This window comes from Genypterus blacodes, unplaced genomic scaffold (assembly GCF_046128005.1).
Source record: "Genypterus blacodes isolate CSIRO-AG114 ecotype Tasmania unplaced genomic scaffold, CSIRO-AGI_Gbla_v1 ptg000154l_1, whole genome shotgun sequence".
Classification (NCBI taxonomy): Eukaryota; Metazoa; Chordata; class Actinopteri; order Ophidiiformes; family Ophidiidae; genus Genypterus; species Genypterus blacodes.
Window position 1 is genome coordinate 2,783,545 of NW_027466956.1, and position 19,531 is coordinate 2,803,075.

The 19,531-nt window shown below is 43.5% G+C and overlaps 3 protein-coding genes across 9 annotated transcripts in view; 2 read left to right on the top strand and 1 right to left on the bottom strand.

Moving 5' to 3' along the window:
* Positions 1 to 5,627: 5,627 nt before the first annotated feature.
* Positions 5,628 to 12,688, bottom strand: bag5 (BCL2 associated athanogene 5). Of its 4 annotated transcripts, none has more exons than XM_076166017.1 (3): positions 12,620 to 12,688; positions 8,070 to 8,984; positions 5,628 to 7,623 (listed from the first exon to the last, which is right to left on the bottom strand). In XM_076166017.1, the coding sequence occupies exons 2-3, from the start codon at positions 8,948 to 8,950 to the stop codon at positions 7,083 to 7,085; spliced, it is 1,422 nt and encodes a 473-aa protein (XP_076022132.1). In that variant the 5' UTR covers positions 8,951 to 8,984; positions 12,620 to 12,688; the 3' UTR covers positions 5,628 to 7,082. The 4 variants fall into 4 exon arrangements, with proteins under 4 accessions (XP_076022132.1, XP_076022129.1, XP_076022130.1 ...); XM_076166014.1 differs by lacking the exon at positions 12,620 to 12,688 and adding an exon at positions 11,102 to 11,946; XM_076166015.1 differs by lacking the exon at positions 12,620 to 12,688 and adding an exon at positions 11,624 to 11,943.
* Positions 11,955 to 14,728, top strand: coa8 (cytochrome c oxidase assembly factor 8). The gene is made up of 5 exons (XM_076166018.1): positions 11,955 to 12,232; positions 12,988 to 13,185; positions 13,901 to 13,964; positions 14,223 to 14,313; positions 14,575 to 14,728. Exons 1-5 carry the CDS (start codon positions 12,092 to 12,094, stop codon positions 14,693 to 14,695), a joined length of 615 nt encoding a protein of 204 aa, XP_076022133.1. The 5' UTR covers positions 11,955 to 12,091; the 3' UTR covers positions 14,696 to 14,728.
* An 846-nt stretch (positions 14,729 to 15,574) lies between these two features.
* Positions 15,575 to 19,531, top strand: part of klc1a (kinesin light chain 1a) — a 36,639-nt gene continuing 32,682 nt past the window's right edge. For 3 of the 4 annotated variants that reach the window (XM_076166073.1, XM_076166078.1, XM_076166077.1), the window contains exon 1: positions 15,575 to 16,005. The gene's annotated coding sequence lies outside the window, so the exon portion shown is untranslated. Of the gene's footprint in view, positions 16,006 to 16,327; positions 16,416 to 19,531 lie in introns of those variants that run through there. The other variant, XM_076166075.1, reaches the window with a different exon arrangement.

Sequence of the window (19,531 nt, forward strand, 5' to 3'; positions counted from 1 at the left end):
AATTCTGTGGACAAAAAACACGCAATACTACTTTTTTTTGGACACGGATGTGGATGCACTTGACCGTCGTCACCCACGGTGAAACACACAGTTGTAAGTAATTAAGGGACATGCACACACTCCACAATTACTTTAATAGGTAAAACATTTGGATAAATAAAGACACATGTAGCAAGGAAAATACGATAAAACGATTTATTTTTTTAAAATAAAAAATCAAGACACACACGTGGTCATTTCAAGCTAGCCAGCATTCACTAAGTCATTTGTCCGTTCGCGGAGACTTAAAACAACACTTAAATAAACCACTTCAACACTTAAAACAGTCAAATAAAGACAATGACCAAGTACTAACATAATATTTGACAGAATATTATAACACGGTCACGATACAAGCAAGGTAACGTCAATTATGTGCCAAAAACTTGAAAACTCAAACTGAACAATTTCTTTCCGGACATGCGCGTGGCCGCACTTATCCTTTTGAGGACACTTTAAAACACACTTAAATAAATCACTACAACACTTAAGTATGGGCCGTGTCATTATTTCCATAAATGTTATCATAACGGCCCTCCTCCTTACCTTAGCTTAACGGCCTGCACCAATAAAGTTTCTTTACACAAACTTAATACACTTTGGCAAAAAAAGCCGATAAATGAACGGGTAGCAGTTCTTACCTGGTTCGAGTTTGAAGCTGAAAATTCTTTAAAATTGTGTTGTTCTAGTGGAAACAACAAATGTATGACAGTGAGGGTGTGAGTCCGTCCGTGCGTGCGCTACACCTTTCACTCAAGGCCGACTGAGCGCGCTCGCGAACAGGTATAATTGCGGGGGCGGGGCCTCACCCTCCAGCCAATGAGCACCGGGAAGGGGCGCGGGCTTAGTAAGTAACGGTAAGTGACTAGCCTATGTCGCTCTCGGGCCACATCACTAAGCCAATAGCTTTTGTTGACAGTGCGGGATAGTCCCATAGACTTACATGGGGACTCCTGTTTAAACATGTGGAACCTTCCAACTGTCAACTGGAACAGCAACTACACAGAACATTGCTCTGGTGTTGTTAGTGACTGGTCACAGTTGTTGACGACACCATGATTGGAGAGCAAGTGACTTGAGGAGACATGAAGTGAACCACCCTAGCACCCGCCATTATTACCTCATGAATTATGTCATAGTTGTTAATTACATCAGCAGCTCAGGGGAGGGTGGGGATGATCGGGGTGAAATATAAAATGTTACGTGTTGGCAAGAAAATGTGGAAAGAGCTTTAAGTAACTAGAGGGGCAGTAAGGAGAGTGCATGCCTCCACCAAGGCCCAACAGTCCAATTATTTGCTTCTTCTCTCACTGATAAAATTGATTCTCTTCTGGTTAAGTCCACTTCCAAAGTTACAAATACATTATAAAATGTAACTGTTTTCACAAGTAGTGAATACACATGCCCATAAATTAATTCATTTATGAGATACTGCACCTATTGGTACAAAAAGCTATTTTGGTAAATAATCAAAATGGCAGGAGGACAAGTTAGGCTAATGATTTTTCCAGTGACTTCCAGTTTAAAAGGTATAAGCCATGAGGTCAGCTGGTAACAAGTTATTAAAACACAATAAATAAATGAACCAATTTATTGGTTCATAAATTCTCGAGTAATTCTGCTGATGAACACACAAACCGAGACTGAGGCAGAGACTTCTTTGGCAGAGGTGATTAAAGTGAGTGACATCGTCAGGGATGTGCTCTCTTCCCCTTTGTCAGACAATAGAATAACGCCCCAATGAGATATTTTAAGTAGTTTCTAAGCTTGCTGATCATCCTTAAAGCCACTTGTATGTCCTTATATGTTATCGCAGCAGCTGCAGCATTGGGAAAAATGAGCTCACGCAGTCATAACAGTGACCAAGACACGTCATCTTTATTTTGCATTGGGAATACAAATTCAAAAACAACCATCCATGAAGCATTCACACAACTTGTTTCCAGTCTCAGTGTGCTTTTTGTACAAGCGGGTCTCCGAGGAAAAACAGCAAAAGCCTGTCGAGATCACTGCAGGTAAAGGCAACTAAAAAAACCATCCTTCATTTGAAAAATCAAATCAAATCAATACCATCACGGAACACGCCGCAATCATAAGCAGTAAATAAGGAACCTAAATAGTGCTCTGAAACAAATAAACTTTGGTATGAGAAAAACAAAACTTTCCTCAGCGACTACATTCAACCTAAGGCAGGAAACTCATGACTTTGACTTCTTTCCTCCTACATCTGTACGTTGCTCGACCCATTTATTCTTATATGTAATTTACTGTCCAAATGGAACAGCAGCAGGTGTCGTGAATCCACCTTCTAATACCCACTGGATGTGAATCTGTCAGACCCTGGACTCATGGCCCACACGTTCAGATATAATCCAGAGTCTCTACAACCACCAGCTGCTTTTACGTTACTTTCACATTCCAGAATCAAGTTTCCCTAATCCCCTTTTGCCTCCATGGTCACATTTGTACTTTGCATTAACATCTGTTCTGATTATCTGGATATGTTATTCAGGTATTGTGATTGGATCGCAGGATTTATACTGTATGTCATCAAACGTTGTCCTGGTTGTCTGGGTGATGTCAGCACCGCCAGCTTATTTTAGTCAGTGATTGTTCTTCATCTGTGGACGATCATCATTTATGAAACTTTTATGCTCGGGCTCACTGTACGTTTCTCAGTGAGAGGTCCCTATTCACGGTAAGTCCCACTCCCACTCAAACAACATCATGGATGAGAGAGAACAAGCAGAGGTGAGGAGGAGGAGGAGGAGGCAGGTTGACGTTTGCAACTGGATTTAAAAGACAGAGATCCGATCACAACAAGAGCAATCAGATCACAATGTGTTATGCATTTACACCTTTTATGAACATCTGAGCCCAGTATCAGTACCTGGATAGTGTGGACAGATGTCAGAGCAAGGTAGAAGAAATACACTTTAAGTGACACAAAGCTCAAATTGTTTGTGTCCACACAGCCCTGTGAGATTAAACACAGTGGACAGATACAACTTGACATTTGTTGTTATTCAGCATGAGCGCACACGGACAGATACAGAACATACATGTGAACTGTGAGGACAAATAGATCCAGTCAGAATTGAGCATTAAGGCCTGAAATGTGAACATAGTTAACAGACCTGATGTGCTTTGGTTACTACAGGAACATGCAGAAAGAAGATCAATGATGTTGAGCAGATCGACTTTATCCAATCAAATTTAATAACCAATCTCATTCAATGTGTATTTTTGTATCAATTCACGATTTTTTTTTATAATGAGTAACATCTCTCAAGGTAAATGTTTCTTCAGTTATTAAAAATGTATCAAAAAAGAGGTCCAGAAATGGTTAAAATCTAGTCTAGTATAGTGAAGCATGTTTTAATCCCAACAGGGTCAAACTGGCACCAACAGGCTGTTTACACTTACAATTATCATCAACTTCCAATATGTTACCCCGTCACCTTCTAGACCTTATTTCTTTACACAATTTCAGAAGTTTCTAGTTAAAAAACCCCTCTGGATTGATGAGACTCTCTTTTACATGTACACTCTACGATTTTTGTCTGTACTGGAATTAAGGCAAAAACGTGGAGTAAAAAGGATAAAGTTAATAGAAATCTGACTAGTTGCTTATTTTTCCATTCAGCAGAGGAGGAATGACAGGTGAGGAAATGGATGTACAGCATTTGACGGCTATTTGTATGTTTGAGCAAATCTTAAAACATGTATAATTTAGGTCTGTTACTTGTAAATGATATTGCTTTACTCAGATTAGAAGAGAGGTTGATGGGTAAACGTGCTGTCTTGACCTTTCTTGTGTAAACATTTAAATATCATCTTGCATCATGTGGATTTTACAACACTACCATGGAGAGGAACTGGTCTGTTACACGTTAAACAGTTTGGAGCCGTAAACCATAGATACAGCAGAGCCTCAGAGAGGGAATGGAGAGTTTTTGGGAGCAGGATATCAACAGGGAATCTTTTTTTTGAAAGGTTATTAGTTTGATGAGAAAAACAACATTCAGTTTCACAAAAATGATACAAACCTCTCTACTCTCATTTTAAACTTTGCACTTGTTACCCATAATTCTTAGATCTGAGACACTCGACAGAGAGAAATGGATAAAGAAAGCTACATAAAAACAAACTGATGACTGATGACACTATATATATATTAGTACGTATGAAAAAGAGCTTGTGGACTTCAGTCATGTCTAGATCTGTTGGGTGTGAGTCAGTTTCTCATCTGTAGCCTCAGCAGTGAGTCGGGCCAAACCAAGTTTAGTGAACATCATTTAATCACTTCTCTCCTGCATGAGTCAGCCCCTCACCCAGGAGGCCGTGCTGGAGGATGGAGCTGGAGAAAGCTTCCAAAAACGATCTTAACGCAGATGAAAAGGGCCTGTGGGAGTTCACTGGAACATGTTGCTCTTCCAAAGAAGCAATGATACAAAGGACAGCGTGAGGAGGAACAAAAGCCCATAAGGCCTGCGTCAGCATTGATCATATATTGAGAATGTTGTTGCCAGGAAACTAAGCACAACATTTGACCCATGTTGTCATGCTGCAAGCAGTTAGAGGAAGATGTTTTGTTTACTTCAGTCAGTGGATGCTAAGGGAGCGTTATTAGCTCACAGGACCTCAAACTGTCCACAGCTAATGAGATTATAATAGGCCAGTTTCCTTCTCTCAGCACAGGTGTCACTTTGCTTCCATCATTCAGTTGTGAGGTTTAGAGGATATATTCTGCTTTAGTTCTGTTCCCTGATCTTTATTTTGTAATTTTGTAGGAGTTTATGTTAAATATTGTCAAAATGTCAACTCTCTTTGTCCAGGAAGACAAACCTTCCTGGACAGGACAGGTCCTTTCTTCCATTACATGACTTTTACTGCCAACTCACCTGGTTACACCATCATACCAAGTACAAGGCTGATAAACCAATGTAAAGCCTGCATCTGCTGCGGCTAGCCAATCAGACACATTTCAGAACGGTGTCTTTAAGGAGACAGTGGCCCGTTCTCACTTAGTATGCACATTGCTGCTACATCAAAGGAGAGTAAAAATAGAGATAGATATGGATTGGTGTGTTTTTGGCACATGGAAGCATTGCAATGTCGCAGATGTCGAGTTTACAACGTGTTGCAGTGTTTTACTGCATGTGAATCAAACTCGGAATCAAATACGGAAAATAACTAAAAGCAGAATAAATCCCCTTTACGAAGAATCTGTCTGTGTGACCGCATCAAAGCTGTTTGAGTCATTGTGTGTCATTCTGTGTTATCATCATGTTGCCACTAATTACTGATCAATGTACAACATATTTACATTTCATGGGGGATCAAATAATGGTATTCTTAAACCTCAAGAGTCCAATTTACCCCAATTCTGCTAGTGCTCATTTCTGGTGGCGACAATAGCCAAGGTGCTCTCCATAAACACATTCAGTGCATTAGTGTTCTTATTCTTGTGCATTATTACAAAAGAGTCCCCTCAGTCGCTGCACTTTAAGAGCTGCTTTTAGACCAAAGCAAAAGGGAAGGATGAAGATAAAGGCACAGAGATTTGGTTCTCGTCTCCTCAGTCCTTTGTTTTTTAACGCTCCCTAACTGTCTCCTCAGCTGTGGCTCTGAGGAGTCTGAGGCTCCGTCAGCTGTGATCAGCGTCAGCGCCCCTGGCCTCACAGGGCCCCGGCTGACTGCGTGGGTCCTGGAAGCTTCGGCCTGTGTGTGTCATGTCAGTGGAGATCAGCGCCACATCCCCTCTTCCTCTCCCCAGGGGTGGGGAGAGGGCTGCTCGCGTGCAAACAAAAGCCAAAGCAGCAGCGGTCACAAATTTGGCCTCCTCATCTCCTCCTCTGAACACAAAGCCTGATCCGTGTAGAGCCTGTCCAACATCACAGCACACATTTAAAACAATACCCTCATCATCTTTAAAAACATCCTGTTCTGGGCTCAGATCCTGTTTAGGGATGGGCGGCGCTCTGGTTAATAATAACCTGGAGTCAGATTAGAGCGTCGCTGCTGCTTCTTTATCTCACTCCAGAGAAAGTGCTGGAATAGTTTTGGCCTTCATCGTTTGACCAGTTGCCCAAAAACGTTCTTAGCTTTTAAATTTTTGTCACACACACACACACACAAGTGTTGTTTGGAGCTCTACCAAAGACACGGAGCGACTGAATGCTGGAAGGGATGAAGAGGAGCGCGTAGGCGTGAAGCTTGACCGCGTCCCCATAATAATGGAGACGCCCACTGCTCTCTCTCCTGCCTCTGCCTCACACAGTGTGGATGGTTTCAAAAATATCCAGCCCCCATCAAATTTGCCTCAATGCCTCTTAAATCATAACATTAGCTTCCATTTTAATTTTTTTTGAATGCCATCTACTGTTTGCCTCAACGCAAATTGCAGTGAAGTTAAATAAAATTAAAGTCTGAAAACTACCATCACTGTTTTTTATCCCCAAAATCAGCAATCGGACTTTCGAGCTGTGGACGCACATGTTAGCAGTGAGTGACGACCTAGTTGGGTCAGCAATTCAAGGACTGGCCGTCGTCGTTAGCAACCGACGCTCACATCAACTGGGCCGGACGAGGAGCAGATGCAGAACAACAGATATGAGCAGCAGCTGGAGGGGGACGACCACTGGAACAGGCATGAGCTCGTGCTTTGGCAGCAGGCTGTACAAACCCCACATCGACTTATGACCATGAGAACACACCACAACTTACATACACATACACACACACACTCAAGGACTTTAAAAAAAAGAAAAATGTGTAAACCTTCAAAAAAGCACAAAAAAAATAATTTCCGTGTGTTTCACAAAAGGAGTTCTGTGTCGTTGACTTCTCGGCCACAATTACCACAACGAGATGAAAAGAAAAGCGCTGCTGCAGTGCATTCTGGGGATTTTAGTCAATATTTACAGAGTCCAGCCCATGGAATGATACCAGTGTAGTCACATCATCAGCAACTCCTGTTCCTGCAGTGACGCGTGTGTGCCCAGCAGCGTGTTCTCTGCCCCGTGTGCATCTGTTATTCATCAGTACTCCCACTCGTCTGTCTTCATGTCCAGATAGGTGAGAATGTTCTGGGCAAACTTCACCGCCTGTTTACGCGCCACCTTGGTCTCGTCGTCGCCCTGGGGGTCCACGGCGTCCAGTGCCAGAAGCTGTTTGGTGAGGAGCTCCTCCAGGATCTTGTAGCTTTTATCCGCCCGCTTGCCGTCGAAGCCGAGCACCTGGGCCTGGAGGTCCGACAGGCTCCTCAGGACCAGCCACACGGCCCGATGCGACGGGTGCTCGGCGGGACCCGGTTGGCGACGCGCCAGGGCCTCGCACAGGTCCAGGAAGGTGATGATGGCCTGGACCTCCAGCACGGCGCGGCGGCGGGCCTCTCTGATGCAGGGGTTCTTGGCTGTGTCCACCTGGTCCAGATGTGTGAGGAGGCTCTGCAGCTCCGCTTTGGGTCTGAAGCTGAGGTCCCCAACGGCACAGTGCCTCAGGATGCCCTCTCGCAGGTGGTGGACTTGAGCCCGTAAAGCCTCGATCTCTCGGATAGAGTTGTTCTGGGCAAGGTCGTACCTGTTCATACATACATAGAGACATAAACATCATCCAGGGGACTTTTAGGCAACATTTGGACAATTATCAATTCTTTGTTTTTGTAATTGGCAGTTAACGCTTCATTCTACAGTAATTTAACAAGCTGTACTTTGGTGCAATAAAATGCGTTTGTGGCAGGAGAAAGATGTCTGCAGAGTGATTTAAAGTGCTAGCTAGGCCTTGCAGAGACCTCTGAAAGTGGAGGAAGAGGAGGAGGAGGAACAGCTCCATCACAGCCACAGACTCACAATTAAAAGACAAATCTGCCTCCAAAATAGAAGGATGAAATGCTTCCCTGACTGTAAGCGAACTGAACAGAGTAAATTACTACAATAATAACAACATAATAGCAAAAACTATAATATGGGTTTTATTCAAAGTAATATTCTTTATCCTTGCAGGCCTGAAAGTGAAAGTCTTTGTACCTGCGTGTGTCGTCTCCCTCTCCCTCCAGGTCCAGATGTTTCAGCAGCCCGTTGATCTCCTCCACTACCTGTTTCCGGTAGTTCCTGATCGCGGCGTTCCCAGACACGTCCAAAGCGTCCAGCTCTACCTGCATCTCCATCAGGACGCGTGACAGGTGGGCGCAGCTGTCCCTCCCGCTCAGGCCCATCAGCAGAGCCACCAGCTGACTGCGCACCATGCTCACCTTGGCCATCACCTGGTTGATGCGGTGCACGGCCTCGTGCGTCTCTCCCGACAGCGGCAGTGAGAGTGTCTGCTGCTCCGTGCGCCCCTCGATCACATCCTGTATGGCGCAGAGGCGGGTCAGCGCCCTGTATCGCGCCTTGCGCAGGGGCACCCTTCCTTCGGTCTTGATCTGGGTGAGCTTCAGGGTGATCTCCTGCAACTCGTCTACGAGCTCGTCGTTGATCTCGGCGACCCCGCCGCAGCGTTGTGGAGCGACGACGCGTTCGTCCACCAGCTGCCTTGCCTGAACGCTCAGTCCCTCGATCGCCAGTCGGGACGGGTGGGTGGCATTTTCCTCCAGGTAGCGCAAGAGGCCTTCCACCTCCTGTGCTGCCCGCTTGCGTGCACCCTGCAGCTCGCCTCTGCCCTCTGTATCCACCTGGTCCACCTCCAGTAACAGCCGGGTCAGCTCGCGCTCCAGACGCTTATAGTCGCGGTCGTTCTGGAGGCCGCTGAAGGTGCAGACCTGAGGCCCCAGAGAGGCCACCTCCTTCTGGATCTCGTACAGACGCATCATGGCCGGGTGCTGAGGCTGATACATCTGCTGCTGTTGCATTGGATATTGCTGCTGATGCTGCTGATGCTGCTGATGCTGCTGCGGGCCGCCATGGTCCATCCTTTTCCCACCATCAAAGGGTTTCCCAAACAGGCTGGAAGGAAAAGACACGTGGTAGAATTAAAGGAAGTCGGAACAAGCGTGTCAGTAAAACAGGGCAGGGAGCAAATATAATGCTTTTGCTCAGAAGCCACAGTCGCTGGTTAACTTCAAAGGCTGCTTCATATTGTTCCTCCGAGTTTGGTTACCTGCCAACGTGGCTGGCAGGGAAGACAAACAGATAAAAGACAAACCCAACCTCAACCAAACATCTCCACCCAGTCCACTGTATGTGAAACTGTTTGAACATGCACGGATCACTGTGATCACTGCAAATGATAAAGTGAGGAAAGACAGAACATTAAAAGCTCAGAGTTGACGCTCCTGTATAAATACACCTTAACCTTTCAATGTTCCAATGTTAGACACACGTGAAAACAGAACTACATCACAATCGGGAGCTCATAGAATTCATTCTTGGCTTCCTTTTCATTAATCAGCTATTTCATTAGATATATTTGATGCATTCAACAGGAGTGAACAGATTCATGAGTTGAACCTACGTTTCCTCCTGATGATAACGCCCACATGACAACCACTCGGTGTGGAACTGTGAGCTTGTGTCAGGCTCGCTTGGAGACAGAATTATGCCAAACCAAAGGATCCACAGCCTGTTAGTGAAGGTTTAAATGCAGAGGAGCACAAAATGGAGCTGACCAACCCAAATCATTCATCTGAAAGTGGCTCACGTATTCCTCTAGCAGTATTCCAAAAATCAGGGTGCTACTTACTCCGATTAATAACAGAGCTCCAGAAAGGTGTGAGGACACTTCTGCCTCTGCTGCATAATCCTGTTCAGCTCATTATGCTCTTTAATCACAGGATGCAGGCCAGTCTCAGTCACTTTAAAGAGGTGGGTGTGTCCGAGGACAACAATGAAGCAATGAGAGCGGGAGGGTGCAGCGTCTTTACTCAACAGAGGGCCGGTCCCCCTATGAAACTCCTTTGAAATTGCGATTTAGTGTGGACTTAGGTTCATATTGCTGGAATAACCTCCCCTAAAGTGCAAAACTGCATCATTTCAGACCATTCAAGAACCAGATCAAGGAACAACACCAGGGTCTCCAGTATCTATTCTCAAAATATTGACACAAAACACTATCCACCAGTGAGATTTTGGACAGTTGGCGATTTTGAATAAGAAAATGGGCTTCTGATCTGTATGTTAGTTATTCTGCAGATTAAGATATGAATCATACATTTTACTGAGCCGGCCTTAAGAGTCAAAGAGAGCAGCAACTTATTCACTACCAGAATTATTTCTATCAATCAGACATTGAAGTACATATTCTGTACCTACAGAGTGAACAGTGACACAAAGGGTTAAGATGAGAGAAAGATGTTACGTTTAGCTACAGATGTGTGACATCAAGATGGCCTGTCACTATCAAGAAGCCTGAAACCTTGAAGACTGTTGTGTATGATCACTATTCCCCATAAGGACATGTTTCACGATGTGTCACGTCAGGAGTATGTAGTGAATCTAACAGGATTGTGCATCAGCCTCCCCTGTAGTAGCTACTTTTATGTAACTGGGCAGGGCAGACATTTCCAGAACAGCGTGGATGCCTGAGCAGAGCGTACACATCTATTTATTAGGATAATCTCAACAAAATCCACTCCAGCTCTGCACTCATGCCTGGCAACGACCTTTTAACCCTGGATAGACCAGAGCACAGGACTCAAGACCTCCAGGATGTGTGTGTGATATGATGATTGCAGGTCTGTATATAGGACTCAGCCATTCCCCTCCCTGTGAGTCACCCAGCATGATACACTGAGGCTGACTGATCTGGGGGGGCAACATGCGGTTAGCTCACTGCCTCAATCGTTCCAAACCCGTCCAGGCTCCTGCCCAGCTCCAGCTCCAGCTCCAGCTTCGACACAGGCTGCCTTTGCGCATTATGCCACCACAGAAAACCGTTTTTTACGAGCTAACATCGAACGCATCTACATCTACAACAATAACCAAATTTGCACTCTAATAAAACCCCACAATCCACGCCTTCAGATGTCACAACACCTCACAGCGTCTCAGCTGCATGTCTCACACACACACACACGCACGCACGCACACACATACGGACACGCACGCACACACACATCCCTCACCTTTTCAACACTCCGAACACATTGGCACACATTTCTGCGGATCTCTGTTTCCATCCGCTAAAGCAGAGAGTCTTATGTGGGAAAGTAGCATCCAGACCCAAACCACCCCCGTAAAGAAGCCGGATTTCGCGACGTCGCTCCGGTCAGCCTCAGCACCATCCACCCGACCGACTGACTGGCTGACTGACTGCGGTCGGAGGGTTGGCGTCGCCCCTCCCACCACTATCACACGGTGCTTCTTTCACTCTGTCACTTTAAAACACACGGCGAACTTATTTAAATGTCTCTAGTGTTAAGTAAAGTCGATAGCTAGACAGCTTCGGTTCCAAAAACAGCTCTGTCAGTTTACCGGAAGCTAATTTCTCCTCTTTAAATGGCACCGACTCTATCATGCTAACCAAGCTAGCTACCAAAGATCACCTGACTCTGCCCCACTCCAAGGCTAATAACTTTATCTTATCTTCTCTGAAAACTCTTGTTTAAGTCAGACCCGCTCGATCTTCTTTATAAGTCCGTTCTTACCTGCATAGCCAGCGTACAGCCATCTGATCTGCCGTTGAAAGGTGCGCAGCTTCTCTGACTAAAGCTAAACATGAGCCCTCCAAGCTACCTTCTTAACGTTAACAGTTATCTGACTGCTTAAAAGTATGGACTAACACGGAGTTTGTTACTGAGCACCGGTCGGACGCAAAACTAACACGTCCCGTTCTGGTGTGTTAAAGATGAATAATACAATTTTAGTATTGTACGACACAAAATCAACATAAATACTTCATCTATGATTGAATGTCTTAGTCGGTGTGGTTTAATTATTTTGTTGAGCGTATGTTTTGGTCGTCCAACATTTCCGTAGATGGAATCACGTGACATCGAGGCTAACAGAAGGACAGACAACAAGCATGAAGTGTACTGTGAGCTAGCGAACAGCGATACGGCCCAGGTCTCTAATTTCCCCTTCAAGTCTGATGCAGCTCCGGTTAATGTTGCCACATGGCTTCAAAAACAGCGTCAGTGGGCTTTCTGACATGGAGGAGCTCTAGTCCAATAACACAACAGCGGTTATTATCAGCAGCGTCCAGCCGACGGTGCAACTCCGAGCAGGTTACCACAAAAGCAACCAAACAACCAAAGGTCAGTTAAATTAACGACTATCTCTATATACACACTCGGATGAATATTTTACATTTTCTCTCCAGCTCTTATGATGGTTCCTACCTGTACATTTGACAGTAACAACATTGCAATTGTATAGTTACCACACAGAGGCGACCACAGCAGGTAAACTCTTGAGCAACTTCGTAGTAACGCCAAGGTAACCACCAAGGGAGGCCTTAGCAACAACTTGTTACAGTTGTAAAACCCTCCTAGTAAACACACCTTTGCAATAAAGGCACTAACCGAGTGGCAACAACAATCCAGTTTAAGAGTAAACACCATCTGACAGTACAAACTCCCTTGCATTGCAACTATGTAGTCAACCTGGAATCGGGAAACATTTAAGAATATTATGCAAATTACCTGAAACTCCCTTAAGTGAAAGCAAACAACAGCTGTTGCTGCCTCTTTGCTGGGTGCTCTGTGCTGGAACACTGCTCCTCTTATCCTACAGTCTGGTTAGAAATGATAAACAACCACTAGTAGTTCAGCTGGTTTTTAAACCATGTGACATTTAAGTTTGTGTATGTGTTAAAGTTAAGATCTGTGTAGTCATTCATGCTTTTCCCTTACCAAGACAAGCTGCTCAATCCCCAGAAAAGATGTAATGTGTTGTTTTTTCTCATTTGTTTGGCCTGTGTGCTGTTCAAAACCACAAACACACACACAGACAGATCAGCAATAAGACAAAGCAATATGTTTAAAAATCTTTGTTCTTCTTTTCCATGTAGAGATCTAAGTTCATGCCAGCTGCGAGCTCCACCCATGACTGGATTGGTCCACCAAACATTCTGTCAAACCTGCGGCCGATTGTATACCGCATCCCTGAAAATGAAACCGAGCTGGAGAAACGGCTGAGACACCTGAGGCAGGAGACAGAAGAATGGAACCATGAGTTTTGGAAGGAGCAGAACATCACCTTCAGCAAGGTCTGTGCTTTAATTGATTGTTATTTGAAATCAAAAAGAGGGAATGGTTTTCTCAGAGAAGTCGAGGATTCATGACACTGAGGGTGTCGGTCCAGCAAGCATGTAGTTGGTCGCTATCGCTATGCGGTGTCACTGAAATGTCATACTTCTTTCTACGTTCTGTGAGAATGTCCCTATAGTATAATACCCATATATAGGCCGTATAGTAGTAAGATCAGGCTTCATTATAACCCTAAAGACTGTGAGTATTTGTACCATTTCTTTACTTCTGGTATGTAGGTGACACGATTCTTCCATGATCTACCGTATTGCCTTTTCCTGTTAAAACATTATACTGGTGCAGGAGGTTCTTTGATCACAGCGGCAGATTGAAGATTAATCTAGCACACCTGTAGGCTTTGTCTTATATGAGACTTATGTCACTTTAATTACAAAATCAGGACTTGAGGTCTTTTATAATTTGCTAAGCATTCAAGTTTGCAAGTCGTATCATTACCAGAAGAGGGCAGAGTTGCAAAACCCATTTTACTCTGTGTGTCGTCCACAGAAAAGGCTTCAACAATGGGCATAATTTGCATTATTATATCTTATTTATTCCCTTTCCTGTTTTAAAAACTACAATTAATACAAATCCTAATGTGTTATTGATATGCATGTATTTTCGTGGTATTTACCAGGAATTATGTTTTGGAAATCTAATCTGTGCTCTCTGCAGGAAAAGGATGGATTCATCATCTCACAGCTGAAGGCAAAAGGCTTGTCTCCACGTGATGAGCAAGGTGAGGAATGAAGCTTTATGTCTTATAATGTCATATTACATCAAACAATCTTCTACTGTATGTCCTTCCCATTCTCTATGAAGAAAAGACATGTTAACAGAACACAAGCTCACGGAAAATATACTGTAGCTTTGCACGGTTAGAATTTGTCACAGCCCAACAAAATGAGAGTGTTTTTGATGTAACAGATGGTGATTTAAAATGAAACATGTCTTAATGAGAATATAACGATCTGTGCTGTGCTTGTTCTTCCATCAGGACGAAGGCGGTCTCTGAACAGTGAAGACATGGCAGTGTTTTACAAAAGCTTCCTGGACAGAAACAGAATAAGACATGCAAATTACAACAAGTGAGTTGTTAAGCAGTAGGGTGTGTCCTCTGAGATCCTCCTCTGTGGGAGCTGTGGTTTGTTTCAATGCACCTGTGTACAGACACAATAAACACGCCAGACTTTAATGAGCTCCTCTTGAATTAGCTCTGTAAAGTGGCTGGCTCGGTTTTAGATTATAGATTTATCTGAGAACAAAAGCTTTTGTTTATATACTAATCTTTAAAATTGAGTGGTTATATACAGTGGGTTCACTTTATATGTGCTGATTTTTTTTTTCAGGGAATGGTACCGACGTAACTTCACCATCACTTTGTTCATGGCCCGAGTCACCTTTCAAAACATGTGGACGACTGTTGCTGACCGACGTAGCGGCAGTAAAAAGAACACTCCTACTACCTGATTATGAATCAAATAAATGCCCTCTCTCTCCTCATATGTTTGCCTCATTTCTAATGCCTTGCCTAATTCTATACTTGGACACAGAAATGACTGCTATCTCCCTTTTCTGTGTCTATGTTGTTTTGATCATATCCCTTTAAGAACCGCAAAAACTTCATGTCTCATGTGGACATATTTTTGTTGTCATGCCACACAGCTCTAACCATAAAAGCCTCTTATCTGTGGTATTAGTAAAAAAATCAAATTCAAAATAATGAATATTAAATCAATCCACACCTTATGTGTGCTCTATTACCTAATCAGCCAGTGATTTCCTGCAAGTTTGTAGTCGAACCATGTTAAACTGCAAAATCGACAAATGCATACATTAAAATGTTTTTGGTGCACTGCAGTGTTGAAATTAAAAACCGAAATCTGATGTTCCTAAAATCTGAAGTCACTGTTGACACCGTACCTCTAAAAATCGAAAAAATATTTCATTTATTTGCAAAGTAACATACAAAGCAGATAGACAGGGAAGAACAATATTCTAAAACAATCCATGAATTATAGCACTATGAACTACTACTACAAAGTTATACTAATAACTAAAGCAATTTTATAATTTTTTTAATCTGAAAAACATTATCAAACCAGATACAGTGAATTATAACGTTAAATACATATATATATTTAAAAAAAAGTATGATATTTTCCTAGTGAGTCAAAATTGTATTAGCCTCGACGCTTATGTGTTATTTATAGATTGTTATAATAATCACCTATTATTATTACTGTTATGTGTATTATTCGCATTAATTATTGCTGCACGTCTTAGAAGCGTCCCGTAAACTATCCCTTTGATCAGGGAAGGATGACATCATTACCCAGTAAGATTCGGAGGGGGGGCACCGGGAAACGCCATTTTCACGCTCCGTGGGTTCAGAGAGTGAGTGGAGCTCCGAGCTGTCACCTTCCGTCACTTTCCAGCCCGTGAAGGTACCGTGGAGTGGGGGACTGAGACCCGTCAGTGCCATGGAACCAAATGACGCCAGAGCTTTGTTTGCTGTGTGAGAGTAGCGTTCTGATAGGAGCGCAACTAATGTAACTAGCTGACCATCAGTTACATTTCCCGGGGGTTCGTTGCAGTATAGCGTCGGTCAGCTGGATATTTACTTCACGCCGCGCTAACTCCCATGATTTATACTTAACCGACCAGAAGAAGAAGAAGACCTCCGTTCAATTGTAAATCAAGCGTGGTTTATGAAGTAAAGGGCCGAGGAAACCGAACATACAGTCCTGCTACATTGGCAACGGATGTCCTAGAGAACGGTAAGAGCGGCTCGGTGTATTTCTTGGAATGGTCTCATTCGCTAATTAATCCCACTCTAAAATACCGGTGTTGAATCATATGCTGTTGTAAGTGTTATATTTGCCAGATCACAGGCCTTGGATTTACGAAGGCATTGGTTCAATTTATTTACAAAATATCCCACTTGTGTTGTCATGTTCAGTGTTTACATTAGTTGCAGGAATTAGCCAAAGACCATAAGCACATTAACAAGACACTGACAGCGGTAGCAGCTAGCTCAGCGTTAGCACTGCTTTAAGTGTGGCAGTGGACAGTTCTACTAACTGGTTCTTCAGGTTAATCCGTCTGTAAAGGACAGAGGTTAGGACAAACCACCAAGAACTAGAGACGTGGACGCGGTTAAGAGACGTCAAACTGCGGATGGTTAAAGGTTAGGAGGCTATTGGTTTGCCTTTGCGGCACTATAAACCTAGATTTGTGTGTTGGTGTTGCTGTGTTGGGTGTCTTGTCATTGATATTCAGAGGGAGATCGGAGCTGTGAATGCTGCCTATGTAGAATCAGCTTCAGACAGGGACAGTGGATCTCAGTGTGCAGATCACAGCTGGGATCTGAAAAACGCCAAGGCAGATACACAGTCTGTGAGTTTCATCTCACTTTGCCCACCCACCAGTCTCTAATGTTTAATCCACCCAAAGGTGCTCACCACTACCTGTATGTGCCTCTGCTTGTTGTGGATCAGAGATTTCAGGGGTTTTAGGTGGCAGGCTTTAGATTTGCTTAGGGTGGGTTATGATAATTACAGTGCTGTGTTGTCTCAGCAGTTTTTGTTGTGATGCTAGAGCTCTGCCTGAAAAGGTAGATAAGGTATGTAAACCTGTACTACTGGTGCCACTTCTACAGATCAAACCATCAGGGAGCAGTGCCTCAATCCACACTTTCCAGTTGTAAGATGTATCAACAGCAATGTCTTAGCCTGAATTTATGTTCAAGGACTGTCGTCAGGTTTGTGTCAATGAACATACAGAAGATATACAAGTTGCACGTCGTCTCTGTCACCGATGTATGCGAGCGTGGTGTTTTTCTCTCACTATCTTCGTCTTCCGCCCCGGTTTGTATCTCTCCCTCATGTTCACGTCAAATACATTCATTGAATTCACTTGGTAAGACCTGAGTATGGTCTTATGTGCTAACCAGAGCAGAGAGTGTCTGTGTACAGCACCTGATGCCTCAGAGAAACATCTACCTGCAGCTGTTGTCTATAAATCATTGTTATGTTATGTTACTTTATACTTATATGACACTTTACAAGCCAAGTTCAATCATTTAGTATCATTGTTTGTGTTATAATTTTCTAGTGTGTGTTAAATGACTCAGCAGATGTCAGACTGTGATTGAAACTGAGCAAAGATTAAGAGAAAAGAGTGACAAGTTATACAGGTGCTGTGAAAAACAAAGTCCCCTGGGACAAAGTAATACATGTATGTCTTAATAGTGATATCTGACACCTGGACAACTTCAAAAACACATGTTAAAATGTGTAATGTTTCTGGGAAATTAGTGCTTTCTGGGAAATTGTGGTAAACAACTGAGTCGTGTGTAAACAAACTTGACACACAAGTGCATCCCAGGAAGAGCAAAGTTGGGCAAGAAAATGTTACATTGCAGAGATGACAAGTAAGAAAATAAGCCACGAATAGAACTTTAACCAGTAATGATCTGTAAATAGGTGTATGTTTAGAAAAAGTTACTAATCCTAGGAGGGACTACTTTGAGTGAATACAAGATGATGTCTAGAAGATTCAGTGTCAAGTCCAGGCTTTATTCTCACTGTTGCTATACATCATGTTGGCAATAAATTGACCTTACTTGATTGTGCCTGGTTGGACTTCTTCCTCCAGACTCATTGGACTCCTGTTCATGGGAACTTTTACTAAGTGTTTGGAGAAGGCTCCAGACCTTTCCTGAGCTGATCTGGGGTCTTTTTCCTCGACACAACAGTGCACAAACAACCTCACTACAGCACATTGTTGTCTCTAAGCATCACAATTGTGTTGAAATAAAAGAGGCATTGTGGCATTTAAAAAAAAAAAAAAGCACATAGTTTGTACTCACAGACAATCATGAGTGTCAGTGTTGCGTCCTCACTCAGCAGAGCAGGGCAGTAAAAGAAGGGGGAAGTGATTTCCCTCCAAAATGTTGGTATTGGGGACTGAACAAGGAGAAGCTGATAATGGCTAATTCTGTGGATAGTCTTGCAGAGAAGTATTATTATTATTATTATGAAGAATTATAAATGGAGCTTGTGTGTTATCTCTGTGTTATTCTGCCTCTGGACTGCTGCTCTTATTTATGTTTGCTTCTTTCTGCGACTCATTTCAGGAGGTGACACACAGTTTCCCACAGCAGGTCATAGACAAACTAATTCATACAAAGTCAGCCAGCTTTTCCTGCGCTGGCTTCCTTTAGAGTAAAAATCCTGTACAGTTCTGTGGTGTGTAGATCCCAACACAGAGGACAAAATCTGTTCATCATTAATACCAGTCATACTTCTCACTTCCTGCGTTCCCTGCCGTGGCTCATGACTGATCTGTTAACCCTTCTGTTCTTCTCTGAAGCTCACTGCCAACCTGATCACATGATGACTGGATGGTTGACTCAGGCAGTGAGATTGTTCTGCAGCATGCAACAGCAAAAAAGTAGACTGCCATTTTGTCCAGTTCCCAAAAAATCAATATCCGGGTGACATCCCAGAGTGTATTATCATGCTTATACCATGACCAAGTACCATGGAGTAGTGTTGCAGTCATTCAGAGCTGTGACTAACCCTTAAGTTGAAGGCCAGGCATGTTTTATAGCACGTCTTCAATCACATGTCACAGTGGCAGAGAGGCTGCCGGATTCCTCTCCCAGCATAAACAAACACACCATTTGATTTTAGTGATCCGCACAACCTCAACCACAGAGGAGGAGCTTAGCGAATCGGTGAATTCAGCTGAAAACCTGCAGGCTGTTGGCTCGACCATGGAACTGGTTTGACGTTCATTATCTGTCAGGATTGAAGTATTGTCAATATGAAAAGCTTCTGTTTATCAGGCTTTGATTGAGTAATTTGTAGAGTGGCGAAATGAGCGTTTATTTGTTTTGGTCACACTTTTTTTTTTATGAAAGTGTTGCAATTTGGATTTCACATGCGGTGTCATTGCACAAACTCTCTCCGCCTTTCTTTTTTGCGGTTGTGAATGACAGCTTTTATCGTCTCTGACTGTCAGGCCTCACGTTGCTGACTAAGACCGCTCATCCTGTCCACCTCCCTCCTCACATGAAGGCTGAGGCAAGCACTTACTCTTCCTCTTTTCTCTGCTCCAACCGCCATCACTGCCACTCGGACACTCTAGGTTTATTTTTAAGACCCGCCACCACCACCTTAATTAAGAGGCTTCACATCGAGTCCTCTTCATCGCTGGGGTACCTAGACCTGCAGCATAGCCTGGTTGCTCAGCTACAAGCCAGATGTTATCATCTCAAACGTTATCATGACAAGAAAG